Below are 22318 nucleotides of genomic sequence, written 5' to 3'. Positions count from 1 at the left end.
TAGCATAAATCACCAAATAATTTCCAGCACTAAATGTATGGATTTCCTGTCAGTCCTTGAGGGTTATATGAGACACTCAATTCCTCCATCTGCTGGTTATAAAGTTGCACTGCAGCGTGAAGTGCGTCAGCCAAGCTGCGCTTGCACTACAATTGATTGTGCTGAAGGGGGAACATATAACAGCGGCTTGAAAAGAATGAGCCTTTAAGTGAGCACGGTCTTGAGTGCAGCACATGACTTGTGAGGAGAAATGGAGTGACACTAGAGTGATGTCAGAGGGGGTGACAGAGGATGGTGTGAGGTCATGGTGTTTACAGCTGTGGTGCCAGGCTGGAGACGGGGAGAAATGGGACACAGCAGCTACATATACTGAGTTACATAAGCAATGGATGCTTCCCGTGCAAAGATTTTGCTCAGATGAGGACTCTACCCGCAAAACAGCTGACATGTGCTGTCAATATACTCCAAAATGTTACAGCACAGCTGGTTTGGCTTCAGAGGTGGAACATTTCATTGTGAAATTGTCACTGTGAAGTCATTGAGAAGACAAAGAACCTTTTGTGGTGAACATTACGTGATGTTGCTTATTTAATTACACAAAAGTTATTCTGCCATCATTTTTTTTGCAATAAACATGAATTAAATTACTACGTCCAATATGCAAGGGTTTGTTCATAGTGACGGACCCACCAGGAATAAACTTTGCAGCTACCTGAAGTTTTTGGAGCATCTTAGCTAGGGCTGGGAATTGGTAATCATTGCCTTAAACCTGAGCAAAGTGGCTGGATTTCCTTTGAAAACATGGGAAGAGGACAATGAGCAACTTGACAAGAATTGGATCAAACATTGGCAAGAAATTAGCATATTAGCAAAAACCCTTGGTTTTTGCTAATATGCTAATTATCTTATGATACTATGCTAATACTATACTATGCTGATAATATGCTAATTATCTTATGATACTCCCCAACTAATTTTTAGATCATTCCCTTTTACATTTTTTTACACTTGCAGGACTGTTCTTGCTAAGTTGCTCATTATGTTTTTTCCTGTGTTTTTGAAAGAGATCAAACCAATTTTTTAAGGTTTCGGAGGTTTAGATGTTAGTGAAAAGCATCTGAATGCAGTACAAGAAAACTGAAGGGTTTTGAAGGGTTATATTGATGAAGATTCTCAGTCATTCAGGTCATGGCAATTCTAAGTGCTATATTATAGGCAACTGGACTTGCTTGAGTTTCTTGAAGACGTCTCATCTCTTATCTGAGAGGCTTCTTCAGTTTAGCTTCTGAAGAACACTTGAAATGATGATGGCACTTGCAAATGACAAGGTAGTTCATCAGAACTGAAGAAGCCTCTCAGATGAGAGGTGAAACATCAGTCCTGTCGCCTGCCCTTCGAAATACCTTTAAGGTATTGACTGAAATAAATCAAAGTAGCGTGGAAACTTCTCCAGTCCAACAATACCTGCATTTGTTCCTTTTTGTACCCATATCTAGAAAAAATTGGCAAGTTGCCTTGCAGCCAATAACAAGCAAGCATTCTTCAATTTACAGTATATGTTTGGCTGACTACCACAACAGCTACAACCCACAGAGTTGATGGTATGATGACAGTGTAATTGAAGGAGTTGGCAGTTTAACATGTCAAAATGCTGCTGAAACATTTGAAAGTATGGCTATACTTCACACCTGTGGAGTCTGGTAGCATTTTACAAAACTAAAAGCTTCCACATGATGGGTAGTAAATGAAGTAGGGAAGGTCAGTATTGATACTGGTATCACTTTAAAGGGACTAGTATCACATTTTTTTAAAACAATACCCAGCCCGAATATTAGCCTTTACCCATTCAATGCATTAAAAAAAGCTTCGCATAAGCCCACTGTATGCTGCCTGTCTATTATCATGCAATGGACAATGTTAGCGACTAGCCTTGTTTTGGTGACAACATTAAGTTATGGGAACTTAAAGCCCAATGTCAGCTTTTTACTTCTGGTCATTGCATTTAGGCTTCAAAAATCATTGTCATCATCAAATCATTATTTTCTGCAATAATCTCAGTGGCAATGGAAAAATCCCATTGGCTTTTTGACGAGGTAGTCGGGACGACACTAATCTCTCCATCAACCTCCCGAAAAATGTCATCACTGAGTCACTCTATCAAGTTAGTTAGTGACTAGTTGAGAATGTGGCTGCTAAAGACCCAGATAATCTCCTCTGAAGTTGGTAGAGACAAAACCAGAGCTAAAAATGGGCTAAATATTGGATTTATACTTGCATAGTGGACAGAGGCACCACTCCAAATGACTGCTAATGCTGCTGTGTGTCTGCAGTATGTTTTAATTAGACAACTGTTTGCTAACCCATTAATTATTATCTGTAGGATAATAATATATCAGATGTTCCACAGCCCTGAAGAGGCCAAAAATCAATTAATAGGGGTTTAATCAGAAGGTATGCACGATAATGATCAATACTTACAGAATATAATCAGTAAAATATGCTAAGAGCACTGAGATGTGGACACTTGAGGACAGATAGACTGCTTATTGTACGTCTTTCAGAGTTAGTACAGACAGTTAATTCCCACTTTCCCCTGGGATGCCCTCTCGGAGCATAGACTCCCACTGATTGATTCTAGCTGAGGTCGTTGCCTCTTCCTACATCCTCACCCCACCGAAACCCCAGTATAGAGCGTGGAAATCAATGGGATTATCGGCCGCCTGCAGGCATTTGGCATAAGTGTGTGTGTGTGTGTGTGTGTGTGTGTGTGTGTGTGTGTGTGTGTGTGTGTGTGTGTGTGTGTGTGTGTGTTCACAAAAAGTGGCTCTAGAGACAAAGCCTGCGTGCCAAGATTGAAATATAACCATTCTTTGTTTCACTGCACTGCATGGACTATATTTAAGCCATTAACTATAATGTGTAGTCTTAAAGTCTTACTTTTAATTGACTGTCGATTGTATATTTCCAAATAAAACTTTCTTCATTCCATCAGAGTGATCATACAAGTGGAATTTTGGCAAATACTTTTTTTTTTGGTTTTTTTTTTCGTGACTGCATGTGAGCTCAGAAAAACTGGTGCTGCCAGATGCATCAGAAACTCTGTATTTATTAACATTACGTGGACCAGAACACGTGGCGATCATGTGCATGATCGGCAGCAGCTTGTGTCCGCCATATGTTTGGCTGTCCTGCCCACTGTCGCTCCAGGCAGCCGCGGCCTCGCACATCTGTCTGTGTTTATCATGCTCAGCTGCTTATGGTGCATCCATACCTCCACAATGGGTCTCTGCTGATGAATCCAGCTTTCCAGAAATAGAACCACCCAGTTCTTTCAGTGGTGGATTACAACATCAATAGTATTTAATCCTGTTAGGACATTTTTTCACTCCAAAGGAATGAACTGGGTATCCAAGGATGGGAGAGTAATAGCACTTTAGCTGTATCAGCATTACTTGTGGTTTAACTTTGTAGATTATTATTCTTATTTTTATTTTAATTTCTTCTAAAAAGTCACCAGGGTAAGAAGAATATACAATGCATAATATACAATGATAAAGGGTATATCTAGAGAATACCAGACGTCGTGGGATTTATTTTTCACAGATTTAAAGGAATCGTTTTACATTTAGCAAAATACACTGATTCACTTTCTTACTGATGAGAAGTTTGAAACCACTCTCATGCATGGGTGGTAGTAAGGTAAGGTATTTGTACCTGTAGATTTAGTTTACAGTGAGTGAATTGGCCTTCTTTTTACACACACAATCAACAGCACAGGATTAACATGATAATGTGACAACAGTGCTCAATACTATAAGGCAATAAACATGACAAATAAAAAGCCAGATAAAAATAAGAGTATACCAGTAGTCCATAAAAGCATAGTAACAATATACCACCAATCAGTAAAAACATGGTAGGTGAAGAACAAGATGTAAAAATGTGCCATCAGTAAAAACAAGATTTAAACATGCAAATATCAATAGATAGTCAATAAATAACAGTGAATTTTGCTTCTGCATCATCAGAGCTGTATTGCTATGACTTGTTAATCTCACTGATGGCTGCTGGGACAAAATCTGTTATAAAGCTACAGCCAACCACTATTTTAGTGCATGCATTATTTGTGCCTGCATGGCTGAATTTGGGAATTGCTCCCATTGTTTCTAAAAGCCCAGAGTCACAGCTGGCCACCACTGCTCAGTATATAGCCAACTCACTGCCTCCAGAGACCTTGACATTGATATTTCCAACATGTGTGCTTCAGAACGGATTTACGCTCACATGCATTACTGAATATGCTAAAGCATTTAGATGCATGACAGATCATGATCGGCTGTAAGCATTTGTTTATTTGTTTGTGACATGCATGGTGACTGCACCTACAGGAAGTTCTGTATATGGGAACTGACTGTAACTGTTTCAGTTGCTTTACTGCCTCCATAGTAATAGTTAATGAGCCAGAACAAATCACTTATGTACTTTCCCGCAATGTTTTCGGTAATGATTACTGAAAAATTAAAGGTCTGCTTTTCTAACCTTTATTCTACATCAGTGATACTCAACTTACAGCATGTGGGCAAAATCTGGCCTCTGATAAGGTGCTGGGTGGCCCCAAAACCATTTTCTAATTCACCAAAAAAGGAAAGTGATTCACAGCATCAAAACAGAGCTTGTTTATCAGAAAAAAAGATGCCAGTGGAGGATCCCCCACAACCCCTGACACAAGTTCTAACTAAGCCCCTTATGTTCAATCTAAACTTGGAAATGTTCTAGAAATGTCCTAAATCTCAGGTATGAACAAAAATATAGAGATGTGTTAAAATCCTAGAAACATCCTAAAATATAAGAAATGTCCTACAACCCTAGCAATGTCCTAAATCCTGGAAATGTCCTGAAATCGTAGAAATTACCTAAAATCCCAGAAATGTCCTAAAATTCTAGAATCTGCCTTAAATCCTAGAAACATCCTTAAATCTGAGAAATGTTTTAAAATCTGAGGAATGCTCTGAAATCCTAGAAATGACCTGAATTCCTAGACACATGTATGGGGCCGCTGCAACTGGCCCCTAGCCTCCTGTCATTTTGCAAAAGTGGCCCCCAAGCAAAGCAAGTTGAGTATCTCTGGTTTACATCCTCTGAGACAATTACAGTCTTCTTGTCTAATGAAACCGTAACATTCTGACTGTGGACACTCAAGTGTTCTTGGAAATTGGGGTCACACAAACACACAGTAGAATGTTGTTTTGCACAGAGCTGTCCCGTCTCTTTTCCTCTTGCAGTGCTCCTTCCCTGACTTGTTTATCTAAGTCAGGTGTACGACCTGTATGCTTATTAATTGCAGCTGTACAGAGGAAGACGTCTGGTTGTGAGTCTCGAGTCTCTACATTCTTGCATCAAAGCCTTTTTTAAAAATGTTTTCCCCTGCAGTTTCACTTTAAGTTTTGCCCCGTCAGTTCTCCCATTCCTGCTGATCCAAACAGGACCGTTTTTTGTTTTTAGCGTTTCTGCAGAATATAATGGGTGGAGATGTCTGGTCTCCTCAGGAAATTGCTCCCACGTCCCAGACAACGTGACAGACCATTCCCACACCCATATTCAGACAATGAATTTGACACGCAAGCTGAAATGAAAACAAAATAAGAGATGAAGTCATTCCTCTTATCTAAGCAAAACCAAGGAGCGAAAGGAGAGAAAAATCAAAACAAAACATTGAGTCACAGAGGAAAGTTTAGAGCACTGAGCGGCCAAGCCAGTTTGTTGTATACAAGTGTGTTTATGTGGAGGGGAGACAGCCTTTGCAGCAGGGGCCTCGTGGTTCTGTCCTGCCCTCCCCTGCACTCTATGAGGCAGTGTTTTGGACTGGGGCCCAGGACCAAGCCTGAGGCACGCTGCTCCCGCTCCAGCCTCTCCAGAGCGCCGACTCTCACTGACATTACATCAGCTGGGGGGGAGACATAGTAGACTGTGTGTGTAGATGCTCCATGCAGCTTGTTGCTCTGAAGCAAAACAAAGTGATTGTCTTTTCCTCCCGGATCTGAAACGGTGAGGTGTCATCAGCCGAGGCAGAAAGAAAAAGGCAGCTAAGTATGGCTGTGCGCATCATACGTGGGATGGAAGACCTGGTGGCATCGGGCAGCCAGCTCGTCTGGAGCCTGGCACATCAGACCCTGAGGAGGTGGTACAACCGCGGGTTGATGCCATGCAGACGCCTCCTAGAAGCCTGGCTCAGGATTGGAGAATGCTACCAGGTATGACAGCTCCCTGAGCTATGGCAGCATCAATAATTTCTGCAAAAAAGCAAATATAGCAGCTTTTGGTGATTGCTTTATTGACAGCATATGGGATTAATTACCGAGCGCCAGATGGATTTCTATGATTACCCAATTGAACTTTTATGGCTTCGATTACCTCCCGTCTCCCTTTAACTTTCCCTCCAAGTGGAGTGAGTCAGTGCTTTTTTTCTCATCCGGCTCATTAGTGTATGCATGTGTTTATTTGTGCGAGTGTGAGGAGGCAGGCTGCCTCTTAGTGAGTCACAGAGCCTGTTTTTTAACAAGGGTCTCTCCCTCAGCACATATGGCAGTCATTAGAAAGCAGCATGACCGGCCGTTTGATCTCACTGTCTGGCTGAAGAGGAGAACTTTCAAAGCTGTCTTTGAAATGCATTGTTGTTGGAGCACCTGAACACTGTCTGTGTGGTTAACACGTTAAACGCTCTCTGTGGAAACTTGAAAGTGTTCCGCTTCCTTTGCTTTGCTTTTTCCCAGCATGCTGACATGTGAGAATGTGTTTAGTATGAGATTTGGGACTTTTATTAATACAGTTGCAAAGTCATAAAGGTGACACAAAAGAAGCATTGGAATGTTCGGATAATCTCTCTCAAGTATGCAACACCCTTTAATCCCTTGAAATATGTGCAAATTGGCTTGATTTCTTTCAAAAACATGGTAGGAAGGCAATGAGCAACAAAAGAAAAAAATGACCTAATTATTACCAAGAAATTACTACAAGCCCCCCCCACCCCAATAAAACCACTTAAAACTAGTTTAAAAAAGGAAAAGTAAAAAAACAACAACAAAAAACAGAAAATGACCAAGAACAGTGCTAAAAACATAAAAAAAAACATAATTTACACTATGTAATTATAATCATTATAAATATAGTTTTTCCTTAGCTTTTTTCCCTAAAACTATGTTCTAAATCTACAGATTTTTTGCAATTTGTGAAACATTTCTTGGCACGTTGGTCATTGCCTTTTTTCCTCCATGTTGTTGAAAGAAATTGCACCAGTTTTATCATGGTTTTAAGTTTTAAACCCTTGTGAAAGGCGTCTAAAAGCAGCTCAATGAGAGTGACATCAATTCAGCTTTTAAAAGGTTAAAGGGACATAGATCATCATACCGCAAATGTTTTAGTGTACTGTTTAGCTGTAAAATGTGAAAATTGTGGCCTGGTTGCTATGTTGAAAACAGTCCAGCCAAAATTAGCCACCGCCCACCAGCCAGAGCAAAACTCTACCATTTTACAGCTAAACAGTACACTAAACTATGTTCCTGAAAACTTTTAAGGCGAGAATAAGGCAATGCAGTTACATAATCTTGATTCAGATTTAAGCTGCACTGTGTCGTTTGACAGTTTGATAGCAGCACATGACAGTGGCAGTGACTGACATGACAGATTTCTCAGCTCTGTTGTTTTCCTTCAGGCACATTTGATTCTAACCCAGGATTTCCACCACTTGCATGTGCATTACGTTACAGCTTCGCTGTGGTTCTGCCCTCATTTTCTCCCTCATCCGTCAATTCCTACCGCTTGCGGTTTGAGTCCGGCACAGCACAGCACTGCCAGATCAGCTGGAGTGGCAACACCAAGGAATTCCTGCAGTAATTAAAGAATCATGCACATTATATCAGTACAGAAGAAGTAATAACTGCACTCCCATAACTCCCAATAAGTTGTTCCAAGCCATTTCCTTTCTATGGTTGTCCCTATAAAAAGGATGTGTGATGTCAAATAATTTTGTGGTTTACTATAATTAGCTTCTCTTCGTCCATGTTGTCAGTAGTGACAACATCTGACCTGATGAATTCAGGCTTGGATCCACTTATTGTGACGTTTTGTTGATGTAGCTAAGTGAAATACGATCAGACATAAACACGGAGTGTTTTATTCTGAAAATTAACTGGACTTTTTAATGTTATGTCGCTGTCTGATTTCCCGTCTGCTCTGTTAAATTCGGCTGAATTTGGGGCTTTGGGTGGCTCAGTGGATAAAGCAGGCCCCCCATAAATGAAGGCAATGTCCTTGCCGCAGTGGCTGCCGGTTCGACTCCAGCTCGTGGTCCTTTGCTGCATGTCGTCCCCTCTCTCTCCCCCTTTCATGCTATTGATCTTTTGTTGTGTCTAATAAAGGCAGAAATGCCAAAAAAATAATCTTTAAATTCGGCTGAATTTTATGCAAAGTGAATAGGAACCTTGCGTATCTGATCCGCAAGCCTCCGGACTGCCAGAGCTGAGACGGAGTTGACGCAACGCAGAGGAGCCAGTGGAAGTTAACATTAATGGCATTTGAAGCACTATGAGGAAGAAGAGCATGATTTTTTTTTACAGACTATCTGTCTCATGTACTACTCTGTGGATTCAGTGACAGTTTAAGCAAACAGCTTTGAATAGCCCTCAGAGTTTCCTGCTTTACCTTTGAAAAAGCTCTAAAAAAATGCCATAAGTATCGGATTCTTTTAACCCCATGTCCCTTTTTTCTTTTCATAACAACACACACAATGATAGAAGAAGTATTAAGACCATTTTCTTCAGTAAAAGTATCAATACCACTCTAAGAAAGACTCAGTAACAAGTAGTAGTCCCTAATTTCGCCCAGGTTAAGGCACAGAGGTATTAGCAAAACAAAATATGCAAAAAAGTATCAAAAGTAAAAGTTTTTATCACGCAGTCTAGTTGCTGCAATCTGTGTTATGCAACCACATTACTGTGAGTGCTTTATAGCCTTTTGAAACAAATATGTCTTTTTTTGGAAAATCCCTAATGTAAAAAGTATATCTGGTAAATAAATGTAGTGGAGTGAAAAGTACAAATTCTCCTTTTGAAATGCAGCAGAGTAAAAGTACAAATGCAATTTAGGTCCAGCTCGGCCTGTCCAGGTCAGTATGGCTGGAGGTCATGTGAAGGGAGCACCATTAGGGCACGTAATGACAGGGCTTCAGGGAGTTGACCTCCCTGACACAGTTGTGACCCTTCTTTTTATCATCGGGGACCTCGCTCTAAAGCTCAGGTCCTCTCTTCAGCTGGACTGAGGCCAGCCCTCTGTCAGCCTCTGGAAAACACAGATAACATTGTCTTTGAAAAGTAGTAGCTTTGCCTGTGCTGCTTTGTGGATATTTTCAGTAGATTCACATTAAACGGTACATAATATTGAGTTTTTTTAAAGGCACAGTTCCCCCTATATCAAAAATACATATTTTCCCTCTTTCCTTTAGTGCTTTTTATTGATCTAGAGTGTTTTGTGTAAGCTGCAGAGTGTTGAAGATATCGACTGTAGAGATGTCTTCTTTCTCTTGAATGTAATGAAACTACATGGCAATGGGCTTGTAGTGCTCAAAGCACCAAAAAATGGCATTTGAAAAATTCAACAGCAATGTCTTTCACAAGAAATCGTGACCAAGTCACTCAAGACAATCCACTTGATCTTGTTGTGAGCAGTTTAATGTAGGAACTATTTTTTTCTGCCAATCAAACAACACCAACCAACCGCATCACTGTGCAGAAGGAAGTATGAATCTACTCATGAATGACTCATGAATGAGGCTCAGGCTTGTTACAGCGCAAGATGTGATTATCAGTGGCATCCCTTTCAGCTTTGTAGCTTTCAGAGTTGTAATGTTAGCTACCTTATTAGTGCTAGGTAACTTTCTTTGTGATGATACACTTAGTGGGTGTAGTTTGGTGGAAAAAAAAAAAAAGTTCCTACATGAAATTGCTTACAACAAAGTCTGTGGATTATCTTGAGTAACTGGGTTGTGATGTCTGGAAAGAGATTGTTGCTGTTGAGTTTTTCAAAGTTTTTCAAATAAAATTTTTAGTGTTTTGGGTGCTATGTGTTGGCATGATGTCTATCAACCCGACTATTACTCCGATTGTTCGCTGCTGATTAATGTTGAAGCTCCGGAGCCCAGAAATGGTATTCGGGAGAGTCCTACTCTACAGCCGATGTCTCCAACACTCAACAACTCACACCAAAACAATCTAGAATGATAATTAGCACTACAGGTAAGAGGAAAATGATGTAGTTTTTATTTAGGGATGAGCTGTCCCTTTCAGAATTAATTTAATGTTTTATGAATTTTTGGAACTGGGTTCAGCATTAAGGAGAGAAGACTTGGATTTTGAAGGTGAATCTAAAATTCAGGGGCTGGCTGTGAGCTTGAAATCAGACTGCTGACTAAAGGCCTTTGTCTGTTTCTTGATGTCACTGCTCTGCAACAATGCAGCATTGATAGATGGGGATGGATTGTGCCCTGGACAACCACAACAATGCATGAAAGGGTTATTTAAGTGATTAATACACAGATTAAATCATCAAATCACATCAACAGCTGCAACTGTTTTCCCTATCAAGACAAATCAAATGGAGGTGTGGTTTTCACTGAGGTTAGCTTCAGTAGTTCTTTATTTAGTGACAAAGATTCTTTCCTCTTCTGGACCACAGAGATATGAAGCTTAACACAGTCCCGCTGTGCAGCCCACAGCAGACAGCAGATACAGAGGGTGAAATCTGGAGCTTCAGAGCAAAAGTTAGCATAATAGCAAGTTGACGGCAAATGAAACCCTTTGTTGAGAAGTACAGCTTTGCCCACAGAACTGTAAATCTCATTGAGGTTTAGGGCGTTGAGAAACAACAAAGTGGAAAAGTAGCTCACAGTATAAAAGTGAAACGACAGCTTTGTTGTGGTGCAGAGAACAATGTGTCCTGGTAGAGTGGAGTTTAACACCACGCCAGAAGACGTCCTCCCGCCCTGTGGTCGCGCCGGACGTTAGTATGACCCTCACTTTCCAACAGAGGAGCCAAGCAGTTGGATGCCACATGTTTTTCACTGAAGTCACAGGGATAAAAGGACACATTCCTGGGCAACAAACTGCATCCAGTCAACATGAACACTTTTAGGTTCAAACAGTAGCGAAACATGGCTGATGCTGTGTTGTAAAGAGACAGATAGCTCAAAGAGTGATGGAATAGGACTGCATCTAATATATAGCATGAAAAAACATTTTTCTGACGAAACTCCCAACCATTAAAAGGCATATTTTAATGTAGTATGGACACTATGTGTAAAATCGCAATATGATAGCATCTTTATACAGTAATTACCTGATGGAATAAAATTATGAGTAAATTGTAATTGTAATTGTAAGTTATTATTTATTAGTTAGTTATTAGGTAGTTATATTTATTATTTTTTGCATGCACTAGTACAAGTACAATTTAAAATTTCATTCCAAAAAAATCATGTTTTAATATTTTAAGCATTTTTACATGTTAGGTGATTCTTTGTTATTTAATAGGCTGATTGTCCGTTTTTCTTAAAAAGTGGGGAGGCCAGCAATTGTTTCAGGTTTGATTGATCGGATCACAATATGTCTTGGTGGACGTACTTGTATTTGCTGCCTTTCTAGTTCATCTAGCTGTCCTAGCAATTAAAAAAAAAAATTAAAAAATGCAAAAATATGATGTCACTCCTCTCATCCTCCTCATGATAATAAAGCAAATAATAACAACTCCTCAAAATATAGCAGTTGGTTTTAGTGGGTTCAGCCTGCACTGCCAACTCTTGTGATTACACTTGCATAAGGCACAAACTATGTGAACACAGTGAAATGAATGAATTAGTGTCACAGTCCACAATACATTACATGTTTTCTATATTTCTACTTATTTAATAATTAGTATTTAGATTACATTTCACCAAGAGGACTCCAGTATAATACAAACACCATGTCATCAGAATTTGTACAAAGGAGTTAAAATTATTTTAATAAATCAGTATATGATAGTTGGCAACAGCTTAACACAATGAAATATGACTCGACTAATGTTAATCTCTGCACGATAATATTTCTACCTTGTCCCACACCGAAAGGCAGCTCTGCTGACGGCAACAAAATGAGTCCCTAAAAGCATTCATCTTAAACAATACAGCAGGAATTCAATTAAACTCTGCACCAGTACTTCATTGTCTTACTTTTTCTTTTCTTAACGGCAGAGGAAAACGTGGGATGTTGACATTTCAGGGATTTTCATTAGACCAGTGTTGCTCCAGGGGAAGGATGAGTGGGTGAGAAAGACAATGTGTGAAGCTGTGATGGTAAAAGAACCACAGACTCTTTGTTTATGATTCATGGTGCACCTATAAAGAGCTGATTTATAGCTGAAATGTCACGTTTTACTTTTTTTTTACACTTTATAAAAATAAGGAGGATGATGTTGCATTGACTTTGATGTTCTGGAGCATGGGTCCCATATGGACATTTTCCGAGTGGCTCCTCTTACCTTTTTCTTTCAGCACAAAGACAAACATGACACTGAGATGAGTCATTGTTCAACTCCAGAAAGAGAAGCTGCCACTTTACCCCCCTGAACTAAAATACTGGGAGCACGGCTTTGAGAGGAGGAGTAGAGTTGGAGGTGGAGACAGTGTGCTTTCACAGTGACTGTGTCGTCTTGCAGGATTTGTCATGTTTCGTGTTATCTATCCTCTTCCAGATGACGGAGGGCCGTCAGTGTCAGGTTCACCTCCTGGATGGCAGGAAGCTGGAGCTGCTGGTTCAGGTACAGGACACTGTCTGCTTGCCTCCACAGGCACAAATTATGCCACAGACATTGTGAGAATATACCTATGTACTGAAATTGTGTTGGATTTCATGATGTTGGTTGTTAATTATTGTAAAGTGTTCTTAATCCTATTGTTCATGGTTCCTAAGTTGTATTTCTTTCAGTTGATCTTGTCTGTTTAATTTGTCAATGTCAAAAGTAGGGGAGAAGGGGGTTGGTTAGGACACAGAGACAGTTAGGTTGGTGGCTCTTTTGTTATTTTCTATACAGATTTTAATTATGCCACTTACAAAACAAATATTGTTAAAAGAGCTAATATTCTGGCCTACCAGCTGATACTAATGTTACTTGCCCCAATTTTGTTGGTATCTAGCAATTTGTTGTTACAAATCAATGAAAAGTCAACAAAAGCAGGACAAAGGCTTTTCCTAACTGAATAATTGAAATAATTTGGTTTAATCTGTAGCCCGTGGTCAACGTGCTTTGAGTCTTGTTAGTTTGAGATTAAGACTACTAAAATGAATTAATGAGCCATGTAAAGCAAATGCATGAACTTGTCATCGTCAACGTTTCAACCCTTGAGCGTATTTTAAACATGCAGAAATAATTTCTAGTTTACCTTAAGTTGTTATTATATATTTTATTTTACTTTATTTTATTTATTTATTTTTTGCAAAATTAAACAAAATCAATAGATTACATAAACCTACATAACCTATAGTTAGGTGCTACTAAAATTAAGATTCAAAAGATAACCAAATACCATGTCCCAGTAATGTATAAAGCTATAATAATTCTACAAACGTTTTCTCTTTCTCAAAGAAATTTGTAAATACTGGGCATTGTGAATAGTTTTTTGTTTTTTTTTTTTTAATTTATACTTTATGGTCCATAGCAGTGTGACCCAGTTGACTGTACCCACTGTCCAAACTGTGCAAGGTGGAATTTTAATAAAATGCACTCATTGTAAATTCAACAAAATTGTTGCTTTCACTTTTGGGTTGGCCTCTAAAAAACTTATTAAACTCTTCGCATATGACTGTATTTGTTTTGGGATGTAAACATTCTGGTTACTTTTCAAGGAGTCAGTGAGTGATGGGAAGTTATATTGTGTCAATAAGGAAGTGTCCCAACTGACCCCGCTCTCCCCTATTGTTTCCCAACTTCTGTCGTTTTTTTTTTTGTTTTGTTTTTATTTTTATTTTTTTAATTTTGTTTCTCAGTGTCTAACACATAACTTTGGAATTAGCATACAAATGATCTAAAGTGAACTGCTCTGTCTTAATCCAAACTTCCCAGCCCAAGCTGCTGTCCCGTGAGCTGTTAGATCTGGTGGCCTCACACTTTATCCTGAAGGAGAAAGAATACTTTGGGTTGTGCTTCATAGATGACACGTAAGTACATTTCCTGATGTAACAGGCATTTAATGAAAACAGTACAATGTCCTTGTGTGTTCGTATTGTATTCATTACATTTTCTTTTGATCAAAGGGATTAGTTGATTTACAACTAATCCCTGTTTACAGAAGCCTTAAGGGCGGACAACAAAGAAAAGAAAAAAAAATACAAAAGCAGTATTCTAACACATGATTTGTTCTTGTATCCCTGATCAGTGGCCAGAATAACTGGCTCCAGCTGGATCGTAAAGTACTTGATCATGACTTCTCCAAGTCCTCAGGGCCTTTGGAACTCAAGTTCCTGGTGAGGTGCGTGCTCTCGCTTGCCAAATGTGGAATACTGCTGTTCTCAGACATGATTCTATACGGATGACTTAAAATGTCAATGTTTTATATATTAGACTGAGTTGGGAGTAGCAGAGGCCCATGTGAAGCAAGTTTTGAGAGCTTCATAGTTTCCAGGGCTTGTCAGTACCAGCAGGTGGCAGTGATATAACACGGTTTAAGTCTTGCCATGCAACTGTTGAACTACTGTAGATTGAACAAGAAGATAAAGTCTTTGAATAATGCTGAGGCACGGCCAAAATGCATTGACATTCTATTTGTGAACCTTGCTGACCCCCCAAAAACTCTTCACAGGTTTTATATCGAGAAGATCACCTTCTTGAAAGACAACAACACAGTGGAGCTGTTCTTCATGAACGCAAAATCTTTAGTGTTTAATGTAAGTGTTTTCAAGCATTTATTATTCTCATGTTTCTCACCTTTCTCACATTTCTCACATTTACATTTTTGAAACTCTTGAAAATATCACATTGCTGCATGTTCCTGAAATCTCAAACATTATTCAGAATGCTGCTTTCAAGTGCTGTTGGAAATTTAACATAGTTATGTAAAGTTTATAATTCACTGTCATGCAAGCAGTATGTTATTGTTGATGCAATAATATCACCCAGACACCTTACAAAACAGTCACAACATAGTGAATAGTTACAGGTAAACAATGTGATAACAGATGTCAAATTGTAAGAATAAAGGAGACAGGGGACGGTTGCAACAGCTCCTACAGTATTTCTCTAATCAGACATGTAATGGGATAAGATTACATGAAAATGTAGCCTATAGCCTGGATTTATACACAAGTCATTGCGAGTTACATAATCATCAGTAAAAGTAATAACGTGATCATTTGGGCCATTTGTAAATAGTAAGCCATCACTGTTTGTAATGCAAAAATAAAACAAAAACAAAAACAACTTAGGCCTCTTTAATGAATAAAACTAAATAAATAATATAAGGTTATTGCCAAAATAAATAATTTTATTGTAAATTTGCATATTTATCAGCATGCATTCTTATTGATACAAAAAGCAAAAACTAATTGATGAAATTTAAAGTATTTTTAACATGTTGCAACTCCCTGTGTCATGTTGCAGGTGTCCTCATAGTGTTGGGGTCACTTGCAACATCTGACATCCATCATTCAAATAAATATTGTGAACAATCTGTTTCATGTAATCATGTTTAAACTGTATGGGCAATTAGCAGAAAAATGTAGGATTAATATATATATAAATGTGGCATGTGTAGTCCAAATATTCTTGAGTTGCTGAGAGGAATGTCCCCAGTCTCCCCTACTGTTCATGTATGTCTAATACTATACTATACTATACTATATTGCTAAATCTGAATGTGATCAAATTAACATATTACAATTGGGTATGTAAAGTTTGTTTGATTATAAAAATAACATAGACTATATCTAAAGATTAACTACTTTAGTATTTTGTACTTTATACACAGTCTATGAAAAATACAAGTACTCGTCGGATTTGGGAGTTTTGAAAATGTCCGAGGAGCACGTGAATGCAGCATGTGATCAAACGTTGCAGTGCAGTTTTTTTCGCGGGGAGAGCAGACTGGTCTCCATGGGAGACTGAGACTGTTGAACCTGCTTTCGGACCGTACCACTTTCCCGAGGGGGACCGTAGCTTCAGGCAGGACATTCAGCGAGCCGTTCTGTGTCCCAGTGTGTGTTTTGTCGCCTGTACAAAATGTCCTGCCAACTCAGGTGCTGAAAAATAGTAGTAAAGATACTTCAGGGACAGTTTTAAACAGCGTACTGTCGCTGTGGCAGTGGTTCAGTCGGTAACGGTGGGACCGAGGTACGGGACGGGAAGATTTTCTCTCAAGTCAAGTGTTTCGGACAGGCTACGCTTAGTGTGTGCAATTTTTGAAGAAGACCCCGTTAATATTTTTTTAAAAAATTTTTTACAACAGGAGACCATCGAAGTGGAGAGTGAAAATGTTTTCAAGTTAGCCGGATTCGCATTGCAGGTAAGACTTTGTCGCAGCTTTCCGGGCTGAAATTTTGTCACTCACCCCAAACATGAATGAAGACGGTCGGGGCAACATTTGAAAACAGTTGTCTCTTGAGGTTTCTCTGTTCGGGGGGGCTATTGTTAAAGAAACTGTCTCTGCCTTTTAATTTGTGCTTGTGCTTGGAGGCAGTATTAACTTGAGTCATTTGGGAAATTTAACTATAGTAAAATGAAATGTGTTTTATCGTGTAACGTTATCTTTGTTGCGGACTGTGCAGGTAGCTAATATTAGCATAACCGTTACCTGACTGGGCAATTTAAAAAGTCTGGCATTTTCTTATAATGCTCTTACTGACTGCATTATTTTCCTTTTTAAGGAGGCCAAAGGAGATTACACAAGGTAAGAAGTTATTAAAATTAAAACGTAAAAGTCTTTAATGAGATAAATGTAGAAAGGTGAACCCACATCAAGTTGATTTGTCATTTAAAACATGTTTTGAGCAAACAATTCAGGATACATTAGGGACTGTACTTTATTTACCACAGTAGGGGAGTAGCTGGGATGTGACTGTGATGTTTCTTTTAAAGCAATATTTTACCGTGAGCCTCCGTGAATGACTGTTGGAAAATGCATGACCCTCCCTCCACCATATATAACCAACATTTACAGTTTCTGAACACGACAAATGGTGTAATTTTGGAGATTTTTAAAGAAAGCGTGCCTTTCAAACCAGCTGTCAGGCTTTGGGGTTCTGAGGATGTTTCAAATAAATATAACATGACAAATGAAAGCCAAGTCAAAAATTCTAACTCCCTCGTCAGTGCTTAAAAACAATATTTGAAGCACCTCTCTGGGTTTGCACCACCCCCTTCCCTCTCATAAATGACAAACAGTCCCTCAGCTGTGGAGGAAACGTAAATTCAACAAATAGTCAGATGTACAGATACAATGTTTTTGCCCTTCATGTACTAACTTTAACATTATGATATTTTAATTGTATTATTAGACATTTGTAAACGCTTACCTGAACTAGAGATGCACAATAATACCTATTTAAAGCCAAATCAAAAATCACAACTATCTAGTGTTAAAAAAATATATGAAGTGCCTCTGCTGGTTTGCACCACCCCCACCCATCTCATAAATAATGAACATTCCCTCAGCTGAGGAGAAGTAGAGATAACAAGTAGTCACAAGTACAATGTTTTTGTCTTTCATGCGCCAATGTTAACATTTTGATGTTTTTGCTGTATTGGTGTACTCAGACATGCATAAACCTTTTCTTGAACTGCAGTTGAAGGCAACCCCTGCACAAGTTATCAAGTGTTTGTTTCTGTGCTCTGACAAGGAAGCAGGGTCTGTTTTTTTCAAGCTGGTGCTCAGTGTACAAATAATGGCTGTGCATAGCCAGTTAATGTTCAACTTGACTAGGTCAGATTTTATTTTATGCTGGACTTCCTTCAGTTAATAATTCACTTGAATTTGCTCATGAAGCATTGAACTGCACCCTTACTGGCTTGCTGCCATCCGCATGGTGCAAACATTGCCATAATATGAGAACACTTTTGTTCTTTTTGTCAAACTGTTGAGGCAGATGCATGCTGTTTGCAATTTCAGCAAAGCCCTAAATGAGTGGTTGCATCTCCTCTTAATAAATGTCACTTTCAAACACCTGTGTGCCACTTGCACGAATACACGGACATTTTGTATGGTATTTGGTCGATGACACTGCTGGAATAGTCTGTACAAAACCCCTATAATCTGTTCACTAGTGGAGATAATGTTTTCATAGTGGGCCGTGCTCTCAGAAGCTTGACCTGCTGATAAGGTATGTTGTTTTTCTGCCAGCCGTAGGACTGAAGGGCATTGGCTGTGATTAGTAAACACAGCTCTGTCTGAGCGGAGTGAGTGACTGAGCAGGTTGAAGCGGCACAACCTGTGCTTTGCCTCTAAAGGCCTCTCGGTCCATTATGCGGACACAAAGATTTGTGCTTGCGTGTGTTTTGAATGGCAATACATGCAATGCTGAAAATGCAGTTTGACCCCTTGTCAAACTGTCGCCTTTGTTCTCTTGCAGCAAAAAGAAAGGAAAAACTTGGCTGCGTCTTCACATGCTCATTAAGCGCCCCCATTATTTACAGGCATGATTGACCTGATAAATGTTAATTATTATTCATTGCAGCTTCAGAACAGATTTATGTGTCTGGCGTGTTGATTTAGAGCTTCTTCTCCCAGAAGTGTAGTGTGCGGTCTGAACTTTCAGCTCATGTGGGTGTGGGGTTGGGCTGTACTTTGTCCTGACTCTGAAAGCACAATGCAAGACAATCTGCCAACAAATCTGGTAGAAACAGTGAGGATGGGAGTGTGTCTAAACTGAGCTGAACTGTCTTTTTACATTATTTGCACTACTTTACCCCTGCTCATTCTGATTATGCTCCCATTATAAGTTAAGGTCCAGTAAAGGTCCAATATGATGCTCATTTTCAGGCACATACTTGTATTTTGAGATTCTACTGGAGTGTGTTTACATGCTTTAATTTAAAAAAATGTCGAATATTTCCCATTCTATCTGCTTTAATATACATGTATATGGCAGCTTACTGCCCTTCAGCTGATGTCATGCACATGCAAAACATTTTAATAGGAAATATAAAGGGACTAATTTAAAATGCTTATATCTCAAGTTTGAAAAAGTCTATATTTGTGACATCACAACTTCACAGAAATCCTGACAGCTTGTTTAAAGTTGCAGTTCCTGAATATACTTTGTGCATTCTCTGTGGATTAAGTGTTTTGATACTTTCACGGTATTTACATAGCACTAATATCTGCTTCATATTAAAATACGTGGAAATTTGACTTTTTTTAAAAATGGGACCTTTAAGATACTTAACCCTTTGAAACCTCGGAAATTTGGCTTGATTTCTTTCAAAAACATGAGAAGAAGTTAATTCAGTTACCTGAAAATTTGCACAAAAAACCCACCCGAACAAAACAAACAACAACAGGGGGAAAAACTGCTTAGCAATTAAAATAATTCCATAAAATAACTTCAAATATTTCTAATTATAATATTTATAAATATAGTTCCCTGGACATGTTTTCCCTTGCTTTTTTAAAAAAAATTCTAAATCTACTAATTTCTTGCAATTTGCCAGACATTTCTTATCAAGTGGCTTATTGTCTTTTCCTCATGTTTGTCAAATAAACCAAACAAATTTGCTTAGGGTTTAAAGGTTTTAATACTTGTGAAAGGCGTCTGAACACAGCACAAGAAAAGCGATGTCAATCCAGTTTTCAATGGGTTAATAAAGCGAAATCAAGTTATTTTCCTCAAGCCTCTTGTACTTGAAGGAGCTCTGGCACCAATAACTACCGCTATTATTGCACTGGTGTGTCCCCCGGTGTCCTGTGGCATTGTTCCTGCCTGCAGCGTCCTTCATTTCTACTTCTTTGAGAGAACAGGCCCCTCTAAATCCCGCCATAAGGCATATAATATAAATGTGTCTCCTCTACACTGTATCAGCAAAGGGCCCTGGAGCAGTGAGATTAGCTGTGAAGGAGTTAGGGAGACCTCCTCCTCCTACAGCCAGCTGCCTTAAGAGGGATGAGCCAGGCCCACTGTCCAATGGTAGACAAGTTGGCGTCAGGAGGACTCACTGTAGTCGTGTTATTGTGGTTGTGTGGGCCAACCCCCTGCTGTGTGTGAATTAATGCACCATCAGGTTTCGCATTGTACTTGTTTCAGAATTCCCTTCGCTGTGTCGGTATTGCTTTGCATCTTGTTTTTACCAAACTAATTCACACCACCTGGAGGTATAATGTAGACCTGAGAGCAAGTTAGAACTCCTCTCTGAAGGATGATTAAAGGGACTGTGAGAAACATAGGACATCACTGCACTGATCGATGTTTTTAATTATGCCTAACAGTTTAACCTCTTTGAAACGTGGATTGACATCACTTTTTTGTGCTGCATTCAAACACCTTTCAGATGTTGAGTAAATCAGTTTGATTTCTTTAAAAAAAATGGGAAAAAGGGCAATGAGCAGCTATGCATGAAATATTCAGCATATTGCAGGACATTAGGAGACCTAGAATTTCAAAAAAGAGACTAGGGAAAAATGTCCAGAAAGTTATTATTGTAATTATATATTTAAATTTTAAAAATTATTAAATTATTATACATTGTTAAGGACTTTTCTCATGCCATTTCCTTTTCCTTTCTTTTTTCTTTTTTTTTTTTTTTTCACTAATTTCTTGCTAATTTTTGGGTCATTTCTTGTTAAGTCCCTCATTGCCTTTTTCCATGTTTTCAAAAGAAACCAAACCAATTTTCTCAGGTTTTAAATGGTTAACCAAGCTTTTTTTCATATAAAATTGTAATCAACTTCAAAAGTGAACTACAGATAATCATTGTCTATGCCAATACATTTTAACTGCTGTAGTTTTGAATATGTTTAGATTAGACAATGTCAATTGTATTCAAATTTGACCCACATGAACCAGTGTTACACCCAGACAGTTTTAGTCGTCAGTTCTATTTGCAGGTGTAGCCCATAGTTAGTGGTTCATTCATAGCAACAGGCTCTCTCATTGTACTCCCTCCTCCAGTCACCACGTCTCAGCCCTGTGGAATAGCTGACACATGAGTATTATCTCTCCCCACGCTGGGTAGGCTGCGCTGGGCTGGGCTGGGCTGGGCCTGGCTGCACCGGGTGTAGGAATTGCCCCCACGCTGCTGCAGGCTGCGGGGAGATAACAGACGTAGTAATGAATTCCAGATTGCTGACAGGGCAGCGTGGCTGTGGAGTAGATCACCCCGACAACGCCAGGCCCAGCTCCCCATAAAATGTGTGCCATCAAACACGCGGCAAAGTGCCGTGGCAGCAAAACTCAGTCAACCTAGGAGAGGTAGCTACAGGGAAGAGTGATTCAAGTGCCTGTGCCCTTGCAGCAGCTCAACCTTATTTTTGTTTAGTAAGCTGGTTCCCATAACTGGATCATTATGGGTCTGTCGCACCATGTCAGCGGCTGTTAAATTCCATTAATCTTTAAAGAAGAAGACTTAAACTGATGTTCAAGGTCAAATGGCCTGAAATCATCCACTGCTTAGTTATTATGTTGAGGTTATTGTTAAATCTGGTACAACAGAAATAGTTTCAATGGGATGTTCTAATAGTTTTTATCATGTGTATGGTCTGACCTACTCATTTGAGTTTCATCGGAGAGGCCAAAGCCTGTTTTGTAACAGCGCTCGGGCTCATACAGTACTTTTCAACACACGGAGAGGCTGCCAAGTGCTTGTGAATGGCTTTTGTTCAGATCTCCAGTGCACTGGTCCGCCAAGCCTGAACCCCTTCTGTCCAGCAGAAACTGTAGACCCAGTACTCCCTCCTACATGATGTTGGAGTGACTCATAGTTCACTGTCGCCGACCTTGACAGTGACAAACACCACACTTTGTCTATACAGATAACATGGTCAGTTCCTGTGCCTATTACTAGAAGCCTATGTTTAACATTTTTGGGAGTTTGCGTGTTACGCCAACTCTACTTGTTGCATGTGTCATGGTGTGATCACAAGCTTATCTGTGAAGTTGAATCAAAGAAAGCACCTACAGTATATTGAATAACTGTTGAGTGCAGTGCTGCTGAGAACCTGCATGAAATGGCTTTGATATTTTTGAAAAGATTTCTTGCCAAGCCCCTTAAAAGGCTCCCTATGACTTAAAGGCCCTGCATGTGCTTTTATAAA

General features: G+C 39.3%; 1 protein-coding gene across 10 annotated transcripts in view; it reads left to right on the top strand.

The window, feature by feature from the left end:
• The window catches only part of frmd4ba (FERM domain containing 4Ba), a 59497-nt gene that overhangs the window by 14215 nt on the left and 22964 nt on the right, over positions 1-22318 (top strand). For 4 of the 10 annotated variants that reach the window (XM_088083479.1, XM_088083470.1, XM_088083468.1 and 1 more), the window contains exons 1-7: positions 5937-6251; positions 12778-12843; positions 14146-14240; positions 14459-14551; positions 14882-14966; positions 16523-16579; positions 16941-16963. In XM_088083479.1, coding sequence (XP_087939605.1) covers positions 6090-6251; positions 12778-12843; positions 14146-14240; positions 14459-14551; positions 14882-14966; positions 16523-16579; positions 16941-16963 — 581 coding nt within the window. In that variant the 5' untranslated portion in view covers positions 5937-6089. Of the gene's footprint in view, positions 1-5936; positions 6252-12777; positions 12844-14145; positions 14241-14458; positions 14552-14881; positions 14967-16522; positions 16580-16940; positions 16964-22318 lie in introns of those variants that run through there. The other 6 variants (XM_088083483.1, XM_088083490.1, XM_042499059.2 and 3 more) reach the window with 5 other exon arrangements.

The sequence above is a fragment of the Plectropomus leopardus genome, chromosome 2 (genome assembly GCF_026936395.1).
Source record: "Plectropomus leopardus strain MGB_pleo_1.0 chromosome 2, ASM2693639v1, whole genome shotgun sequence".
Classification (NCBI taxonomy): domain Eukaryota; kingdom Metazoa; phylum Chordata; class Actinopteri; order Perciformes; family Serranidae; genus Plectropomus; species Plectropomus leopardus.
This window is presented reverse-complemented; position numbering and strand designations above follow the sequence as displayed.